The following is an 18,682-nucleotide window of genomic DNA, read 5'->3' on the forward strand; positions in this document are numbered from 1 at the left end:
TCGCAGAAATGATGAGCAGCAGCGTCAGGGTTTCCACTGCCGGTAAAAATAGTTTCCCTTCCTATCGCAGGCACTTTTCTTTCGTGACTTACTCGTATATTTTGTCCTCTACAGGGGCGAACGAATTGTGCTGTGTTGATGAAGCTCCGACTAGTGCAGCTCCGTCCCTTTCTGCATTAATGTTGATTTTTTTCCCTGTGTGTGTGTGTGTGTGTGTGTGTGTGTGTGTGTGTGTGTGTGTGTGTGTGTGTGTGTGTGTGTGTGTGTGTGTGTGTGTGTGTGTGTGTGTGTGAAAAGATTTGTCGACGGTTACAAAAAAAAAAAAAATAGTATAAAAAGTATTTCGGGCAAGTTAACCAATTTTATCTGTGTGTGTGTGTGTGTGTGTGTGTGTGTGTGTGTGTGTGTGTGTGTGTGTGTGTGTGTGTGTGTGTGTGTGTGTGTGTGTGTGTGTGTGTAAAGAAGACATGCTAAAGGTTTCAAAATTAATGATAGAGAAAAGAAGTTGCCTCCAGTTGGGTTAATTAATTAAAGTTTAGATGCATTCTGATTCTCGTCTATTAAACCCTGGACAGCGGTGGCTCCTCCTCAAGCATTGTAGGATGTGGTGCAGGTTAACAGGATATCTTTGAGGAACTCCAGTGATGGGAATATGAGTGATCAAATAATTCAAATATTTTATTGTGTGTAATTTATTTATTTTTTCTCAACAAAATGACTTGTGATAATCCAAATGAAGTTTTAAGTGTCATTTTGTCATTATTTTTAAACTACTGAGTAAATTAAAGTCACAGAAAAATAAATTCAGACATTTAAGAGACAGATACGTAGTGGTAAATGACTGGAATAGACCCACTTAGTGCTGAGTCAATAGGGGGCTTAAAAAAAAGGAGATTAGATAAGTGTATGGATAGGAATGATAGGTGGATATAGGTAGGAATATTTTATACAGATCTGCCACGTAGAGACTTACTTGCCTCTTGCAACTTTCCTTATTTTCTTACGCTCCTCTGTTCTTATGTTCCTCGTGCATTCCGGATTACAGCAAAGGGTTCTGAGCGCGATTTCTCTTCACTTAATTTCAGTGTGGGCTGTGGAGCTGAAGATTAATGAAGCATCTCCCATGGCTTAGATGACCTTGATGAATGGCACAGTTACTCCCCTAACGCAAATTATGATTTTTGGATGATTTAAGAAGATCTAGAGGGAAGGAGGGCCGCCTAAATCAAGGAGACGGGAGAGAAAGTGCAATTGTTATCTGCTTAAGAGAGGAGAGACTCAAACTATCAGTGAATTTCATAACATTTGATTTCGTCTGGAGTGTTGTAGGAAGCAGCACGTATGTATGATATATTCAGAAAACACACACACACACACACACACACACACACACACACACACACACACACACACACACACACACACACACACACACACACACACACACACACACACACACACACACACAGATAAGAGAGTGAACTTGTAGTTTATGATTTTAATGATTTTGAGAGAGAGAGAGAGAGAGAGAGAGAGAGAGAGAGAGAGAGAGAGAGAGAGAGAGAGAGAGAGAGAGAGAGAGAGAGAGAGAGAGAAAGCTAAAAAAAAGAAAAAGTGGTGCCGCCTTGGGTGAAAAGTTTGATCTTCTAACAAAGGATCTAGAAAAAAAAATCTGCTGCTGTTCCCAATCAGGAAGAGTCAACAAGCGATGAAACAAAAAAGAAACAAAAGAAGACCTGTTGCCTTGCGGATGAAGCAGGCAGGAGTGAGGCAGGGGAGGTCTGAGTCAGAGCTCTGGTGACCTAATGCAGGAACGAAAGAAAAGGTCCACTGAGTTGCCAGCCCCTAAAGAAAGGCTAAAAAGAATAATTAAAAATAGGAGAAGTATCTTGAAGGAGATGTTTACTAGAGGGATGTATAGGAAAGGTTTATTTTAGTATGTCTTGTGTGAATCGTTTCCTTCCTGATTTTAATGTGATCAGCAAAGTTTGAAGTGTCTTTAGATTATTTTCGGCATGTGTGGGAAATATTTACTGCAGGATATTTTGCAGCAATCGCATCTCTGATGACTAATGCAAAAGGGAAATTATGAAGTTCCTTTTAGATTAGAAACTTTATAGGATGGGCAATGTGGTGGTGTGTGTTTGTATTTCCTTTTGTGTTTGCAAGCGATAAAGCAGAGGTACGCTTAATACAAGTTACATAGTTTCATCTGGTGAAAGTTTTTGGCAGGAAATCAGTTTATCATTTGTGTGTGACAGGGAAAAAATTATTTATGGAAAATCAAATCGGGATACATTAAATGTAATTTAAGCTATTATATATGACGAGAGTGTTTGACGAGGAATTGATAACATGTAATCTGATATATCTGTAATTTAGATGAACACAGTAAAACCTTTGTTGTTCAAGAATGTCAATCACATCATGTAGTGTAGATTAGACTCTTACGACAGGATTTGTTGTTGCTCATGCCCTTAAACTTTGGAAATGAAAATGTATCAGCGATAAAGATTACGTTCTGCTGCAGGTGTGGTGATGTGACGGTGGTCTGTAAATACTGCCAGACTGCCGGCGTGGTCCTGGCCTCGGTCTTGGTTGGCCTCTGCCTTGGTCTTGGTCTTGGAGGTCCGGCAAAGTGCGCGTCTCCCTCAGAACTCCAGGTTAGTGCTTAATTACCTCGTGTGAGTGTCGCCCTGAACAAAAGGTGTATCAGGACCATCGTGAATGTTATCAGCGGCGCCTCGTGTTTAATTAATCAAGTTTAATGACATGTTGTGAGGTGAGGAGGCCGCTGCCGCTGATAGGTCGTCATGTCAAGACTCGCAGGTGCTCAGGTGGGGCAAAGGTTATGCATTCCGCCTTGCTTGAAATGTCGAAAGTGTGAGAGTTAAGTTCTATAATATTTTTCTTTATTCATCGCCTAGAAATGTATACTCTCATAATCTCCTGCTTCTATAGGACCTTTCGTCTCGGCTGGGATTTTTGAGTATTAACGTTTTATTGCTTTGAATTGGCTCGGAAATGTTGTCAGCACCCCGAGTCAGTAGAGAGTTTTAAGAGTAGAAGCTGGTGGATAGAGATGACCCATGTAGGTAGAAGTGTGTGGTTTCGTGCGGCTTCTTTTATGTTCGTATGTTCTTGTGCTTTCTTTACTCATCGCCCATGGAAATCTGTACTTGTGTAATTGGAAGGAGTATCAAGACACCTCGAAAATTAAATTGGCCATGAGGATGATAGTGGAATTAGGTAGGTATGTCTCATGCGTGAACCGCCACTTGTAGGTCTTATGGCTTCTTGCAGGCTCCCTTATTTTTTTTTTTATGTTCCTATTCTTATGTTCTTTATATTCCTCTAATCCTCACTGTGTTACGTGGCGGCGTGATATATAGTGTTTCTTTTACTTTATCACTATTTTGCCCCTGATTGATCTCCTTGACAAACTGATAAAAACCCTGGTGTTTCAGTACCTCCTGTTATGGGTTACGACTTTTTTGATACCTTATCATTTATGGTTGAAAAAGGTGAGACTTGCTTGTGTTAGGTCAGATACTGTTGATAGTGTCTGTCATTTGCGTTTGAAGAAAAATGGTATTTGCAAGTGTTAGAAGATAAGGCGTTGCATGACAAGGCCTCACAACACACAACACCCCCACAGTGCAGTAAAGGGCGGGACAGGTAGGCATATGTAGGCGCCCTCCTGCTGCATTACTCCTACTAGTAACGGGAGGCAGGGGCAGAGGGCTTGGGGGTAAGAATGCCATGAGGGTGAGAGGAGGGAGAGAAGGAGGAGAGAGAGACGGAGGGAAGGGAGAGAGGTACGTGAATATCATAACAGCTATCTTCTTATGCACTGCGTAGAGAGGACACAGTTTGTTGGAACATTGTGTGTGTGTGTGTGTGTGTGTGTGTGTGTGTGGATACCTTTCCTCTAACTCTCTATCTCTTTCTTCTATCACCCTATAACCTCCTTCTCTCCTGCTTTCATTCCTTTCGTCAACTTGTCCCCGCATTCCTTCCATCACGCAATATTTCCTTTGAACACGCTCCTCCTTCTCCCGCCTTCCTTCCTTCCACCTTGTTGTCCTGTTTCTCTCCCTGCATGTTTAGTATAGTCCCCGCATACAATCTCCCTAAGGACCAACATGTCTGCTGATGTTTGATCTTCCTTTGTGTTTCATTGTCTTACTTTTAGCCGTTTTCTGGTACTCCGCTCACTCCTTTGTAACTGCGCTCCTACAGCTTCTATCACTCCATAACAAGCAAGCAATGTCTCCACTCCTTTTTTCCTCCATCATTGTTTTTCCTCCAGCTACCTTTAACGCCCTGTCTCCTCTTCCTCCTCCTCCTCCATCTGCTTCACCTCCTCCACCTTTCATGACTTCATTTTAACGTGCATCCCTCAACGAAACTCCTTTGCCATCATCCTTTCTCCACCACTACTTTCCTTCCATTACTCTTACCTCCACCTCCAAGATTTCCACATTTCCACTTCCACTAACTCAGCTTAATTGTGCCTCCCTCCTCCCCCTCCTCCACTCTTCTCCCCCCGCTCGTCAGGTTGTTAGTTTCTATTTTCCATTCCTCCTTCTTTCCTTTTTCTTTTCGTTTTCTCTACTCTTAACTCTCTCTTCTATTCTGTTTTAGGTTTCAAGGTTAAATGTCTTTACTTTTTCTTTTTTTCTTTTCAGCTTGCAGATTCTTCTTTTTCCCTTCTTTGTTCATCTTTTCGAGGCATTCCATTCTTTTCAAGTGGTTCTTTCCTTATTTTTTGCTTTTGTTTTGGGTTTAAGTGTACTTCTTTTCCTTCCTCTCTTCTTTCATTTCCTTCCGTTCTTCTTTCATTCTGGTACGTGCCTCCTTTTCACCTTTTTTTCCTCTTATCCTTAACTGAAATCTGATTATATCTATCCTGCTTCTTGTTTAGCTTTCATTCTGTAACTCTATTGAATTTTTGCATCGCTTCTTCTACGCAAAAGGTTTTTATTTTTCCCCCTTTCTCTAAGTCTCCTTCCTTAACATGTCCATTTTCTTGTTCGACTTTTCACTTTTCCAACCATTCCATATTTGTCTTCCTTCGCAAAACCTTCATTTCTCCCCTTCCAAAACTCTCATCTCCTCTCATTGCTTCCTTTCCTATCGCTTCTTTTTACATTTCCTCGCCAAAGTTTAAATTTTCGCCTTTCCTGATCCATCATTTCTTTTCCCTTTTCAGGTCGTCCTCCTCTCTCTTCTCATCGTCTTTCCTCTATTACCCCTCCTTTCCCCCTCTCTTCTCTTCTCCTCTCCTCTCCTCTAATCTCCTCTCCTCTCCTCACCTCTCTTCTCTTTTCTTCTCTTCTCATCTATTTTCTCTTCTCTTTTCTCTGCCCTTCTCTTCTCTTCTCTTCTCTTCTCTTTTCTTCTCTTCTCTTCTCTTCTCTTCTCTTCTTTTCTCTTCTCTTCTTTCGTCTTCCTTCATCAACACCCACAGCCTCTTTCTCCTCTTCTCTCCTCTCCTCTCTCCTCTTTCTTTATCACCACTCGCAACTCCCTCTCGTCTCCTTTCCTTGTTCTTTCATCTCCACCCTCCTCTTTCAATTCCCTCTCCTCTCCTCTCCTTTCCTCTCATCTTGCTTCATCACCTTCCTCAGTTCTCGTCTCCTTTTCACCTTACCTCTCCTTTCCCGTCATCGCCTCTCGCATCCCCCCACCCTGTCGTCTCTCCTCTCCCTTCATCGCCTCCCTCTGGATAGTTCAAGAGGCTCAGTCCTTATTTACGGCGGCAAGGCTTGTGATGGATGGCTGCCGGCAAGACAAATGACGACCCTGTTATTCCGAGGCCATTTTGAGTCGTTCTCGGGTCGTGCATCAAATCGAGAGTCTGGGCAAAATTAGGGTCAGAAGTTACGGCGGAAGTTGTGTATCATGCTGGGAGGGAAGGGAGGGAAGGAAGGACGTGATGTCAGGTAAGTTTGATAAGTTATTGATACTGGTTATGCTGTGTGAGATTAGGTTAGGTTAGGGTTGTGTTGGCAGGGAAGGAAGAAGGGGAGGAAGGGAAGGAAGGGAGGGAGGAACTGAAGGAGAGAGAGAGAGAGAGAGAGAGAGAGAGAGAGAGAGAGAGAGATGAGGTAATGTTAGGTTTGGTTCTTTATATTGGTTTTGTCATGTAAAGTTAAGTTAGGGTTGTGTTGTTAAGGAAGAGAAGGGAGAGGGAGAGAGGGATGAGGTGATGTTAGTTGGGTCAGGTCAGGTTAGGTTAGACTTACGTAATTGCATGATGTATTATGATATTTTACTGGAAGGAGAAGGTGGAGAAGTAGAGGTTATCCTATCTAAGGTAAGGCTGGTGTAATCACATGATGGATTGGGGGATTTTATTGGAAGGTTTACGTGCTGTGAAGACTAACAGGTGGTAGGGGAATGAAGGATATTACTTTTAACTGAGGCAACACGTGTTTTAACGGATGGTTGATGAAATATTTAAATATCCATAGTTTTTAAATGATTCAGGTGCATTGTCGTGGAGGAAAATTGCGAAGGAGGAGTTCTTGAGTGAATGGAAGACCTCGGAAGAGTCCGGGGAGTCCTTGGGTTAGTTACAAGTTAATTGAAGCTGTCATGATGAAGGTCGCGTGGTGGTGACTGATAGTGGTGGTGCTGCCGTCCTTCTCATGTCTTTCTTCGTTTAGTCAGTAAGATCGAAAGCCATTAGGGGACTAAATTGCCTGAATCACATCCAAGAAGACTTTATCGCCTAGCGTGAATGCTATGGTGTGTAATGTATGGTAGCCTAGTCCAGGAGGTGGTGGTGGTGGTGGTGATGGTAAGGCTGACAGGTACAGGCGAGAGAAATGTCATGGTGGGTTGCGTAAGAGGATGAAGATAATAGAGGCCCTACAAGAAGACATAAAATAGAACAATTAGCGAGAAGGCCAAGAATATGCTGTTCTTTATTGTGTTGGCGTGACGCGAGACAAAGTTTTGCGCCTCCACGATGAAATTGCGTTGGGGATCAGGGATTGGATTGGAAAGTGCCATGCGAGCTTGATCCTACCTTAGTCCTTTCACAGCACCAGCAACGTATGGGGGTGGTGGGGCTTGTAACCACCCACAAGAAAGAAGATAAAAAAAAGCAATTTGTAGGCAGTACAGTGTTTGGAGGTGGCTGCAGAACAAGAAAAAGATTAGTGATTAAGGAATAATGTGCCAAATACCAGTGAAAGTATGTAAAAATTTCTTGGTGGGAGAGGTAGCGCTGTTTTATTTCATTTTTTATTTTTTTATTTTTTTTTTAGTTCTAGCAGGCGCTACGTGATCTCGTTGCTTCGGGGCAATAACTCAACTTTCAGTGATGATGATGACAGGAATGTTGTGCATTCATAGCTGCCTGGAGAGTGATCCGACTTTGGTGAGTGAGTGATGAGCCGCCACGCCACGCCTCGCCACATCAACCCGCCACGCCACGCAATACAGTAAAGCCACGCCAGCTCACCATGTCACTAAGCTGCGCCATACTTTCATACCACGCTATGCCACCACGACACAACCTCACCTCACGCCACGTCACGCCACGCCTCTCTCAAGACAGGCGGCGCCCGATGCGTCTTCGTGCAGTGTCTGAGTTTTTACTCCTTGTCAGGGACCTTACAGCTTAAGGCGGCGGGTCATTAAGCGCAGGAAACAAGGTTTAATTAAACAATTACCTGAGGGGAAGAGAAGTCGCTTGTCTCTCCAAATTCTAGAGCGCGTACACACACACACACACACACACACGATCTATACACTGAATAACAGCCTTTTCAGTATTCGTTTTACTTTCCGAACCTGATTGAATAACATGAATCATTCGTGTCGCTTTCTGACATTTTTATGAAATATTAACATTTTCACTTCATATTCATGCGGCGGGATGGCTCGTAGCGGTTTATTTACTCGCTTGGCTTACGGTCAAGAGTTTCAGGGTTTGAATCCCCGCCATGCAGAGACTGTTTGGGTTGATCTCCTTTGACGCTAAAAGCCTCTGTCTACCTGACGGTTCACCTGAAAACATAAGTGCGGAAGTAGATAGGGGAGTTGTAACCTCGCAAGCCGGCAAGAGTGGATGCCTGTGTGTGTGTGTGTGTGTGTGTGTGTGTGTGTGTGTGTGTGTGTGTGTGAACAAAAGACAAAATAAAAAAAATAAAAGAAACTGGACTTTTTATTGCAATTTTGTTGCCCTTGGCCGGTCCCTCTCCCACATAAAAAAAAAAAAAATGGCTGCGTCAACACAACACAACACAACACGGCACGGCACGGCAAAACACAGAACAGCACAGCACAGCACAGCACAGTATAGCACAATACAGCACAAAACAGCACAATTTAGCACAGCACAACACAGCACAGCACAGCACAGCACAATACAGCACAATGCAACACAGCACAGCACAACACAATACGGCACAGCACAGCGCAGCACAACACAATACGGTACAACACAGCACATCACAACACAACACAATACGCCACAGCACAGCACAGCAGAGCACAACACAATGCTGCACAGCACAGCACAACACAGCATAATACGGCACAGCTCAACACAGCACAACACAATACAGCACAACACAGTACAGCACAGCACAACACAACAAATGCACAGCAAAACACAGCATAACACAACACAATACGGCACAACACAGCACAACACAGCACAGCACAACATAATAACACAATACAGCACAACACAGCACAACGCAACAAAAATACAGCACAACTCAACACAGCATAGCACAGCACACCACAACACAGCACAACACAATACAAAATAATACAGCACAACACAGCACAGCACAGCATAACACAACACAGCACAACACAACACAGCACAACATAACACAATACATCACAACACAGCACAACACAATACAACACAGCACAACACAACACAACACAATACAGCGCAACACAACACAAAACAACACAATACAGCGCAGCACAGCACAGCACAGCACAACACAATACAACACAACACAGAACAACACAGCACAATACAGTACAACACAGCACAGCACAACACAGCAAAACACAACACAACACAACGCAACACAACACAACACAACATAATACAGCACAACACAGCACAGCAGAGCACATCACATCACAACACAGCACAGCACAGCACAACACAGCATAACAACACAATACAGCCCAACACAACACAGCACAACACAACACAATACAGCACAACACAATACAGCACAACACAGCACAGCACAGCACAGCAGAATGCATTACAACATAGCACAATACAGCACAACACACCACAACACAACACAATACAGCACAACACAACACAGCACAACACAGCACAACACAAGACAGCACAACACAGCCCAACACAACACAGCACAACACAACACAATATAGCACAACACAGCACAACACAACACAACACTACAGCACAACACAAGACAGCACAACACAACACAACACAGTGCAGCACAGCACAGCACAGCACAGCACATCACGCACAACACAATACAGCACAACACAACACAGCACAGCATAGCACAACACAACACAACACAATACAGCTCAATACAACACAGTACAGCACAGCACAGCACAACACAACACAATACAGCACAGCACAGCACAACACAACACAATACAATACAGCACAGCACAGCACAACACAACACAACCCAACACAACACAACACAACATAACACAACACAATCGCCTACACGCAAACATTTCCTCGCTGTGCACTTTATTCAAACAAATTTTCTTTCTTCACGGAGAGCTTCGACTGAATATTCCTGTCTAGTGACAATGGAAGGATGGTGAATGAGCTGTGTTGTGGCTTCCATGCGCCTGATGGGCTGGCAGTGTAGTGGGCTTCGTAAAGCTTCTCTATCTACCATATTAAAGCAGTGACATATGGACTCATATTCTTAAACGCTTTGTTCTCAAGCTGAGACACTTTTCAAATCTTTGGGGGTGTTTAGCTGAAAGATGATGCAGCACAACACAGCTGCATCCTTATTAAATTGCCACTGGAATCATGAAAACACGTTTTAAAACTTTAAAATTCGTATTCTTAAACGCTTTGTGCTCTAACTACACACTTTTCAAAGCCATGTAGATGATGGGTCGCTTTCTCTTGTGCATTTTTACCAACTATGATCAAGGATTCTTGCTGGATTACCGTTAGAATCATGAAAACACTCTTGAAGACTCCAACTCGCGTACTTTTACGCGCTTTGTTCTCTACCTGCGACACTTTTCAAAGCCAAAGATATGGTTATTTGGATTCTCATTAAAGTTTTACTCGTTTATGATCCTGAATCCTTGAATTGACATAGTTATCACCAAAGCTCCCTTGAAAACCCCATTTACTTCCATTAGAGCCGTTAAAAGAAGTCGAAATAAAATTGCGCTGGAGAAGGACGAGTGGCAAAGGAGTACGCCCTACTTCTCAAGACCACCCGTTAAAAAGAAAACAGAAACATGCCAGTCTTTCGTAATGACCTTCACGTCCTTCTCCCACGCAGACTATTTTTCTTTTGTCTTGCTCTTATCGCTGGCCATCTTCTGAACTGTCGTAGGGATGGTCCGTTCCTTCAGAAATACTTGGGGACACTGAGTACATTTTCATTCTTCCTCGTTTGACCTTTGTTTTCCAGTACGAGTTTCTCCTTCTATTTATGCAAGTGGAGGCAGTCGCGGGGCTTGAGGTGTCGAAAAAGATACGAGCTATATTCATCTCAATAAAGGTAAAAGACGGAAAAATGCAGTTCTCGTGTTCTGAGGCACTTGAAAGTAACAGGAAAGAAGAAACTCTAGAGGAAGGTGACAGTTCCTGAGTTTATGGCCAAAGGGGATAAAAGAAAGACCAGAACACACACGAAAAAGGAGTTTTAAATCTTATGAGTCCAGGCTGCGGGACTGTGCGGAGTTTAAGGTTGGCGGGACGGAGTAAAGTAAGTTTGAGCTTTTTGAACAGCCTTACCTCACACATACTCGTAAATTAACCCTTCTTATTTGTCCTATGATTACACGATTTTTCGAGGTTTTGTGTCTGCGCAGTTAAAATAAATTAGTTGTTTACTGTTTCTAGTATAATCCTGAGTCTAGAATGCTGTAGTTTCATACAGTTCTAAGTTACAATAAATGAATTACGTATTCTCTAGTAGAACCTTGGCTTTAGAATGTTATACTTTCATGAAATTTTAACTTACAATATATAATAAACAAGCTATACATTGTCTTTAGCAAAATTCTAGGTCTGGAATATTTAGGTTCCGTACAATTCCAAGTGACAATAGCCCATTTTAATAGGTTTCAAGGCGCAATCCGGATTTTATGGATCAATGTCTATTTTAAAGTTCAATGTGTATGCAATAGTTTTATCTGTTTCACAAATTTAAGATTATCAGCACTAGTAGTATAAATGTAAGCTTCCTGAACCACCTCCCTTTATTTTTACACAAATTAATGCATGCAGAGTCTCTTCTGTCTCATAAGCATATCCTCCTCCCTTATTTAATTTTTTCACTGTTGTACTCCTTCTTTTTCTTTACATTCATAACATTGTTAAAAAAAGAAGAAAAATGATTTGAAAGGAATGAGAGAGAGAGAGAGAGAGGAGAGAGAGAGAGAGAGAGAGAGAGAGAGAGAGAGAGAGAGAGAGAGAGAGAGAGAGAGAGAGAGAGAGAGAGAGGATATGAGGTTTATTTTGTGTATTTTCTTGTGTATAAAACGGACGGTAGTAAAAAAAAAATTAAGAGTATAAAATTTTGTGGAAGGTTATTAGTATTATTTTATGCGTTTGGAAGATCGGCTAAGAAAAAAAGAAATTGCTAAAAAAACCTAAGGAGAGAGAGAGAGAGAGAGAGAGAGAGAGAGAGGCCAACTTATTCTGAGTAAACAGGAATCACCGTCTAACAGTGGGAGGGTTGGCGTGGCTGCAACTAAGTATAATTAAAGGCAAGTTCTCCGCTTCGTCGCCTTTAGATCAGCCAGAGCCAGACAGTCAAGTGGCGGCTCGCAATTGTATGTATTAGGTAATGAGGCTTTCCGCAGCAACTCTACTGAAATGATGTAATACCTGCTGTCAGGGTAGTTTGGTAAGTACATTGTCACGTTGGTTGCAGGTGAGGCTATCAGCGTGCGGGCAGGTTCGTTTTTCACTGGGAAACGCTTGTGGAAATTATGTTCATTAAAAATATGACATTACTGTTTAACGTTGCAGTAAAGTACCCATTTCTACTGTAGTAATTTTTTTTCGTGTTATGGGTAAATGATAAGCTTTATTAGTTAATTAAGTTGCTATGGTTCCTACTCGCAATCTTAATGAAATATTCTTGTGGGAGTTCAGCTAATTAAGAAAGAAACCACTCACATCAAAAGGTGATCTCGAGTATTTAGTGAAGCCTTTTAGTACGTTTAGTTTAATTCTTTTTAACTAGGACAGTTGCTGTAGTTACTCACATAAAATACGTCTCAACAGTAAAAAGAGTTAAAAGTTCAGATTTTTGACAAATTTGTATAAAAAGCTGTTCTCTTATTATCTATACGCTGTGTACTAACAACTCCTGGTATATCAGTAACTTGCAGTTACCTTCACCAGCTCATTCATTTTGTTTCACCTGTATACGAGCGAGCGAGGCGTGGAATAATAAGTGTGGCGGCCCTGCAGGTGTCGCGATGTCATAAGGGAAATGAGTCATAACACTGAACAAATCACACCATTAGTTCTTGTTACTCCTGACTAGTATTGCGCATCATAACGGCTCGTGCTGAATATATAACAACTCCACAGTGAGATTCAATATATTGACATGAATATTTCAACACCCATGACCTACATTCCGTCTGGATTTCTGGGAACGTATCCTTAAACGTTTTGTTTTCTCATTAGGACTGTTTTGAAAGGCCAGGTTAATGTTTGGTTAATTTTTATTTATTTATTTATTCATTTATTTTTAACCCTTCATGGTACACACACAATCCTAAGTTATCAGTAGAGTTAAGAAAAGATCCTCCCCTTGAAAACTACAACACTTTCCACTAGGGCCTGTGAAAAGCTGCCGAGACAAGGCACAGAAACGTTTAAAAACAGGGATGACAACACATACACACACACACACACACACACACACACACACACACACACACACACACACACACACACACACACACACACACACACACACACACACACACACACACACACACACACACACACACACTCACACACACACACACACACACACACACACACACACACACACACACACACACACACACACACACACACACAGAGGCGTCAAAGCTTAACTAAGATTTACACCAGACAATTTCCCCTCCCTTCACATCCTTCTCGCACCAACGCTCCTTTCGTCGGGACACCTGCCGTCTCATGAGAACCTCTGCTAATTAGCGCGCGTGCCAGGTGACTGTGACGGGGATTGGCGAAAGAGGCACGAGAGAAAAAGGAGCCGAGGACGAGGAGCAGTAAAGAAGGGGACTTGAAATAATCGCTAACGTAGTGCTGTGCTTTCTTGCGCCGCCGGGAGGAAAAAAATGAGCGTAAGAAAGGAAAAGATGACGTGCGTGTGAAGGTCTTCTTAAGCGTTGATGACGTGATTTTTTCCTCGTCGTGTTGCGTTAAGCGATTAAAAATAGAAGATAGGAAAAAAAGAAACATGAAGATTAAGGAAAAGCGACAGGAAACGTGTGAAAAATGGAAAATGTAAGATATACGAGTACAGGGGAGAAAGAAAGAGAATGAAAGAAAGAGAAGAAAGAGAAACGTAAATCAGGAAGGAAGGCAAAAGGCAAACTGGAAAACGAACGGAAAGGAAAATCAAAAAGGGATATATTTGAAACCCCAAAGAAAACAACACAGCCAGATATACACCAGAGGAAGTGAAAGAGGAAATACACTATCAATAACAAATACGCGATAAAAGGTAGGGGAAAAATGAAGCCTGAAATGAATATGAAATATAAATTTACCGTTATGTGCATTAATCCTTCTGCCAGTTAAGCTTAATGTATATAAATATTTTAAGCCTCCTCAGTGCCCTCCATGTATGATTCAGAGGACCTTGTAGTGAAGCTTTTGTCAGGCGAGTCCTCATGTATGTTCCCCATTTGGAACATTCTGCGCCTGGATTATGGATGAGAGAGAGAGAGAGAGAGAGAGAGAGAGAGAGAGAGAGAGAGAGAGAGAGAGAGAGAGAGAGAGAGAGAGAGAGAGAGAGAGAGAGAGATGAGAGAGAGAGAGAGAGATTTATATTTGACTAATTAGAAGAGGAGAAGACAAGAATAGAGAAAAGGAGATTAATAATGATAGATGGAGTAAGAAAAAATGTACGTTTATATATTGTATCAGAGAGAGAGAGAGAGAGAGAGAGAGAGAGAGAGAGAGAGAGAGAGAGAGAGAGAGAGAGAGAGAGAGAGAGAGAGAGAGAGAGAGGTGATCTATGAATGAAATTAATTAGCTCACGGGGTTGGCCAGTCCATTATACTGTGAATACCTGCGTCTGACAGGTGCGAATGGATGTGTTTTCTTAGTCACGTCTGTGTTGCATTGTTCAAGTGTTGCTTTGTGTTCACCTCACTCTTAATATTTCCTTAATTACTTAATACTTCGTGAAATGAATCGTCTCGTATTAGTGTTTTGTATTTTCTTTGTCTATTGAGTGAATGATTTACTTTCTTGCTTATTGATTTAGTTATGTATTTTATGATGTATGAAGGAAAACCAGTTAAGGATAAAAGAAAAAAATATGAAAGAAAGCCCGCTGGTGTTTCATATTAGAATTTTGTGTGTGTGTGTGTGTTGGATGAATTATTTACTTGCTTGTTTATTTATTTATTCATTTATTTGTTCATTTATTTTCTTATGTACGAAGGAAGCCAGTTAAAAGCTAAATGAAAAAGGCTAATAAAAGAAAGCTCGCTCAGGAATCAGTGCCTTAAAACAAAATAGGCGTAGGATCATTACCTTCACCTATCGTTCATGTCATTATCAGTTGTTTGTAAAGTGTTTGTTTCGGTACTCTAATCTCCCATTTGTAGCTTCATGTGTCGTCTATACCGTTACTTGTCGTTAATTGACCTGTACCTGATGAAATGTATCGTCTTACCTAATATCTTCCATTCCCACTATTTCGTAGTTTATGGGTACGTACTGATAGAACATTAAAAAAAAAAAAAGGTTTATTGAGCCTCATTGGTTATATTCATAGAAAACTGCAACTAATCAGAACTGAAACTTGCTCAGATCCTACTAAACGCATTCCAGCTGTTATATCTCACTTGCTCCGTTCGTCTTACAGTATTAGGTATTAATAAAACTTAACAGCCTATCACTTGTAATCTTTTCTTTCTTCTCCTTCATGCACCTAAAGTTAACTCCTCCTTGTTTTTTGTTTTTTTTTTGGGGAAAGCGACAACCAACAAGGTAGCGTTCCAGCACACGCCCTTACTAGCACAGCAGACTCTTACAGCACAGTTACTTCCCCTCCGGTAACTTCCACGATGTCATGGCACGTGGCCACTATTGCAAGAAAAAGTGAAGGTTCATTTAACGCTGCGTGTGAATGTCTACGGTTAGTCTCCTCTCTCACCCGGGAAAATGTTCTCAAAGGTTTCTGCATCTTGTCTCTACTACTTTTAACAGGCACCGGAGGTTGTTATTGGGGTTTCCAAGGGTATTTTCACGATGATAGAGTTCAATATGGATTCTATATCAATAACAGGAAAAGCATCCATACAAGTCCAATTTATCATTTGTAACCTTTGAAAAAATAGCCCTAAAGAGAGGCTTAAACGTTTCAAAATATGGACCCTTCCTGCGAGCCTGCGTGTGGATGGAACGATGGGGCGTCCCTGCAAGCCTGACGAGCCTCTTCAGTGTGGGAGAGGAAGGCAATTGAGCGGGCTAGCCTCCCAGGACATGATGGCACGATGACAGGTACACGCTTGCTTGGTGTCGTGAGGGTGAGGGAGACAGGCAGGGCAAAAAGGCTTCTCTTATTTGTACCAGCAAACGGGGGAATGACCCTTAAAGCTCACCACCGCATACTCCAATATACCTGGGGCTTATCATATCTAACAGACTGTAGTTATTAGAGTTCTCATGTATTGTTTTCGCGATTCAAGTGACAGTTTAAGAAGTACAAGTGCCATTAATAAGGGGGGAAAAAAAAGACATCTTGAGAACCTTGGCTACTCATCTCTGTGGTCTTTGAAAATAATACTTATGAGAAAACGAAGCATTTCACTATACGAGTCTCAGATCAGGAGTACAAAAGAACCTTGTTTATAGACAGATTTTTTTTTTCTGTGTATGTATTGTTAGAGGCCTTTAATGGTTACGTGTCCACTGTCCATAGCAGTGTCCGGAGGGGAGATTGAGTTAATGGCGCAACACTGGGGACATGTGGCGCGTCCAGAGGGAAAGTTTTATTGCAGTATGGAGGGAGTGAGGTGGTGGGGAGGGAGAGATGGTTTGTTGATGATGCCCACGTGTATTTTCGTATGGCAGGTCACGTGGTATCTGCATCACCTTTGAAGAACAAGAACGAGAAACAGAAGGAGAATAAAAATAACAATGAAAAGAGGAAAAAAAAGAAGGATTTGTATATCGGTCTTTTGATCTCACTTGAAAAAAAGGAAGAGGCAGAAGAAAGGATAAACAGAAGGAGAAGAAAGGCAACAAAAGCAAAAAAAAAGAAAAGAAATGGATTTGTATGTGGGTCTTTTGATCTCGCTTGAAAAAGGAAGAAGAGGAAGAACAAAACAAAGAAGAAAAGAAGAAGAAGAAGAAGAAGAAGAAGAAAAAGAAGAAGAAGAAGGAGGAGGAAGAAGAAGGTTTACTAATATGATTCAAGATCGTCTTTTGATGTTGCTTGACGGAGGGGAGAAGGAAGAGGAAGGAAATTATCATGCCGAAGATTTGCAAGCCGGTCAACGTCACTTCCTTCTTTTGGCTTTGAAAGAAGAAGTAGAAGAAGGAAAATAAGAAGAAGGAAAAGAAGAAGAAGAAGAAGAAGACGACGACGACGACGACGACGACGACGAAGAAGAAGAAGAAGAAGAAGAAAGGAAGAGGAGGAAAAGGAGGAAGAGATTTGCAGGTAAAGTCACTGAGTTTTAGAAGTTTTCATAAATCATATCTTCCCTGAGTCACTGTGTCCGGCTAAAGAAACGTGGACCTAGAAGGAATTACGCACTATTTTCTTTAATCTATCTTAGGAACATGTCACTTTACTGCGTACATTACGAGTAAACGGAAAAAAATAATTGTGTTCTGAGTAACTCTTTGTGATTTGAATTACTGTTAACTTTGGCGTAGGTTGATAAACTGATGGAGTGGAGGAAAACAACCACCGCTTTATTCTTTTATAGAACTCTCAGAACCTTACCGAGTAGTGAGGAAAGAAAAGGTTAATTGGGCCTTACCTGCAGGGCGACCGTAAGGAAAGAATATGTGATATGTGCTGAGAGAGAGAAAGAGAGAGAGAGAGAGAGAGAGAGAGAGAGAGAGAGAGAGAGAGAGAGAGAGAGAGAGAGAGAGAGAGAGAGAGAGAGAGAGAGAGAGAGAGAGAGAGAGAGAGAGAGAGAGAGAGAGAGAGAGAGAGAGAGAGAGAGAGAGAGAGAGAGAGCCCGTCAGTATTAAGACTCAATAATTAATCATCTTTTGTTGCCGTCAGTTGAATATAAAAGGAAATAAGTATAAGCGATGACTGTTTCCATGGCAGCCTGTTTTACTCTTTACGACTTTGACTTGATGGGTGCTCGAGGCGGAAGGTGAATGTTTGAATATATTGGATGTGACGTGTTTGTGTCTCTTTTATATGTGACGCAGGTACGGTTCTTGCCGCGGGGTGGGGATGACATTTAAAGATTAGCTAAAGAGAATTTGGGGATTGAGGTGTTTGTTACACTACAAAGAAAAAAAAAATATTAATGATAGTAAATGATAAACAACCTGATTACTGTGGTTGTTCTATTTATCTGCCACTCTTATCTGTTGTCCGTCTCATGACTGATAAGTTCCAAGGAAACCAAAAGAATTAACACTGAGGGAAAGCACGAAACACAGTGAAAGTGAGTCTGGCAGTTTTCTTAAATTCATACTTCATGCTACTTATTAAAATTCTTCACAATGATGTTTTTCCATGCCCTTGCTGGCCTAAACCCTCGGAAGGCTTATGGACCTGATAGGGTCCCTCCTATTGTTCTCCGAAACTTTGCCTCCGTGCTTGCACCTTGCCTAGTCAAACTCTTTCAGCTCTGTCTGTCAACATCTACCTTTCCTTCTTGCTGGAAGTTTGCCTACATTCAACCTGTTCCTAAAAAGGTTGACAGTTCTAATCCCTCAAGCTACCGTCCTATTTCTTTAATTTCCTGCCTATCTACAGTTTTTGAATCTATCCTCAACAGGAAGATTCTTAAACATCTATTACTTCACAACCTTCTTTCTATCTGATCGCCAGTATGGGTTCCGTCAAGGCCGCTCTACTGGTGATCTTCTGGCTTTCCTTACTGAGTCTTGGTCATCCTCTTTTAGAGATTTTGGTGAAACTTTTGCTGTTGCCTTGGACATATCAAAAGCTTTTGATAGAGTCTGGCACAAAGCTTTGATTTCCAAAATACCCTCCTACGGCTTCTATCCTTCTCTCTGTAACTTCAT

General features: G+C 41.7%; 1 protein-coding gene across 1 annotated transcript; it reads left to right on the plus strand.

The window, feature by feature from the left end:
• The first annotated feature begins 8,237 nt into the window (after nt 1-8,237).
• Nucleotides 8,238-9,695, plus strand: LOC135104545 (transcription initiation factor TFIID subunit 1-like). Its single transcript, XM_064012119.1, has 3 exons — nt 8,238-8,594; nt 9,096-9,347; nt 9,561-9,695. Exons 1-3 carry the CDS (start codon nt 8,238-8,240, stop codon nt 9,693-9,695), a joined length of 744 nt encoding a protein of 247 aa, XP_063868189.1.
• The last annotated feature ends 8,987 nt before the right edge of the window (nt 9,696-18,682 follow it).

The sequence above is a fragment of the Scylla paramamosain genome, chromosome 10, assembly GCF_035594125.1.
Source record: "Scylla paramamosain isolate STU-SP2022 chromosome 10, ASM3559412v1, whole genome shotgun sequence".
NCBI lineage: Eukaryota > Metazoa > Arthropoda > Malacostraca > Decapoda > Portunidae > Scylla > Scylla paramamosain.

Excerpts from the sequence above, each read along its gene's own strand:
- LOC135104545 (XM_064012119.1), top strand. The coding sequence starts at position 8,238 with ATGGCTGCGTCAACACAACACAACACAACACGGCACGGCACGGCAAAA. Across the intron at positions 8,595-9,095 it reads ACACAATACAGCACAACACA|CACAACACAGCACAGCAGAG; the intron begins GTACAGCACAGC and ends AACATAATACAG. Across the intron at positions 9,348-9,560 it reads ACACAGCACAACACAAGACA|CTCAATACAACACAGTACAG; the intron begins GCACAACACAGC and ends AACACAATACAG.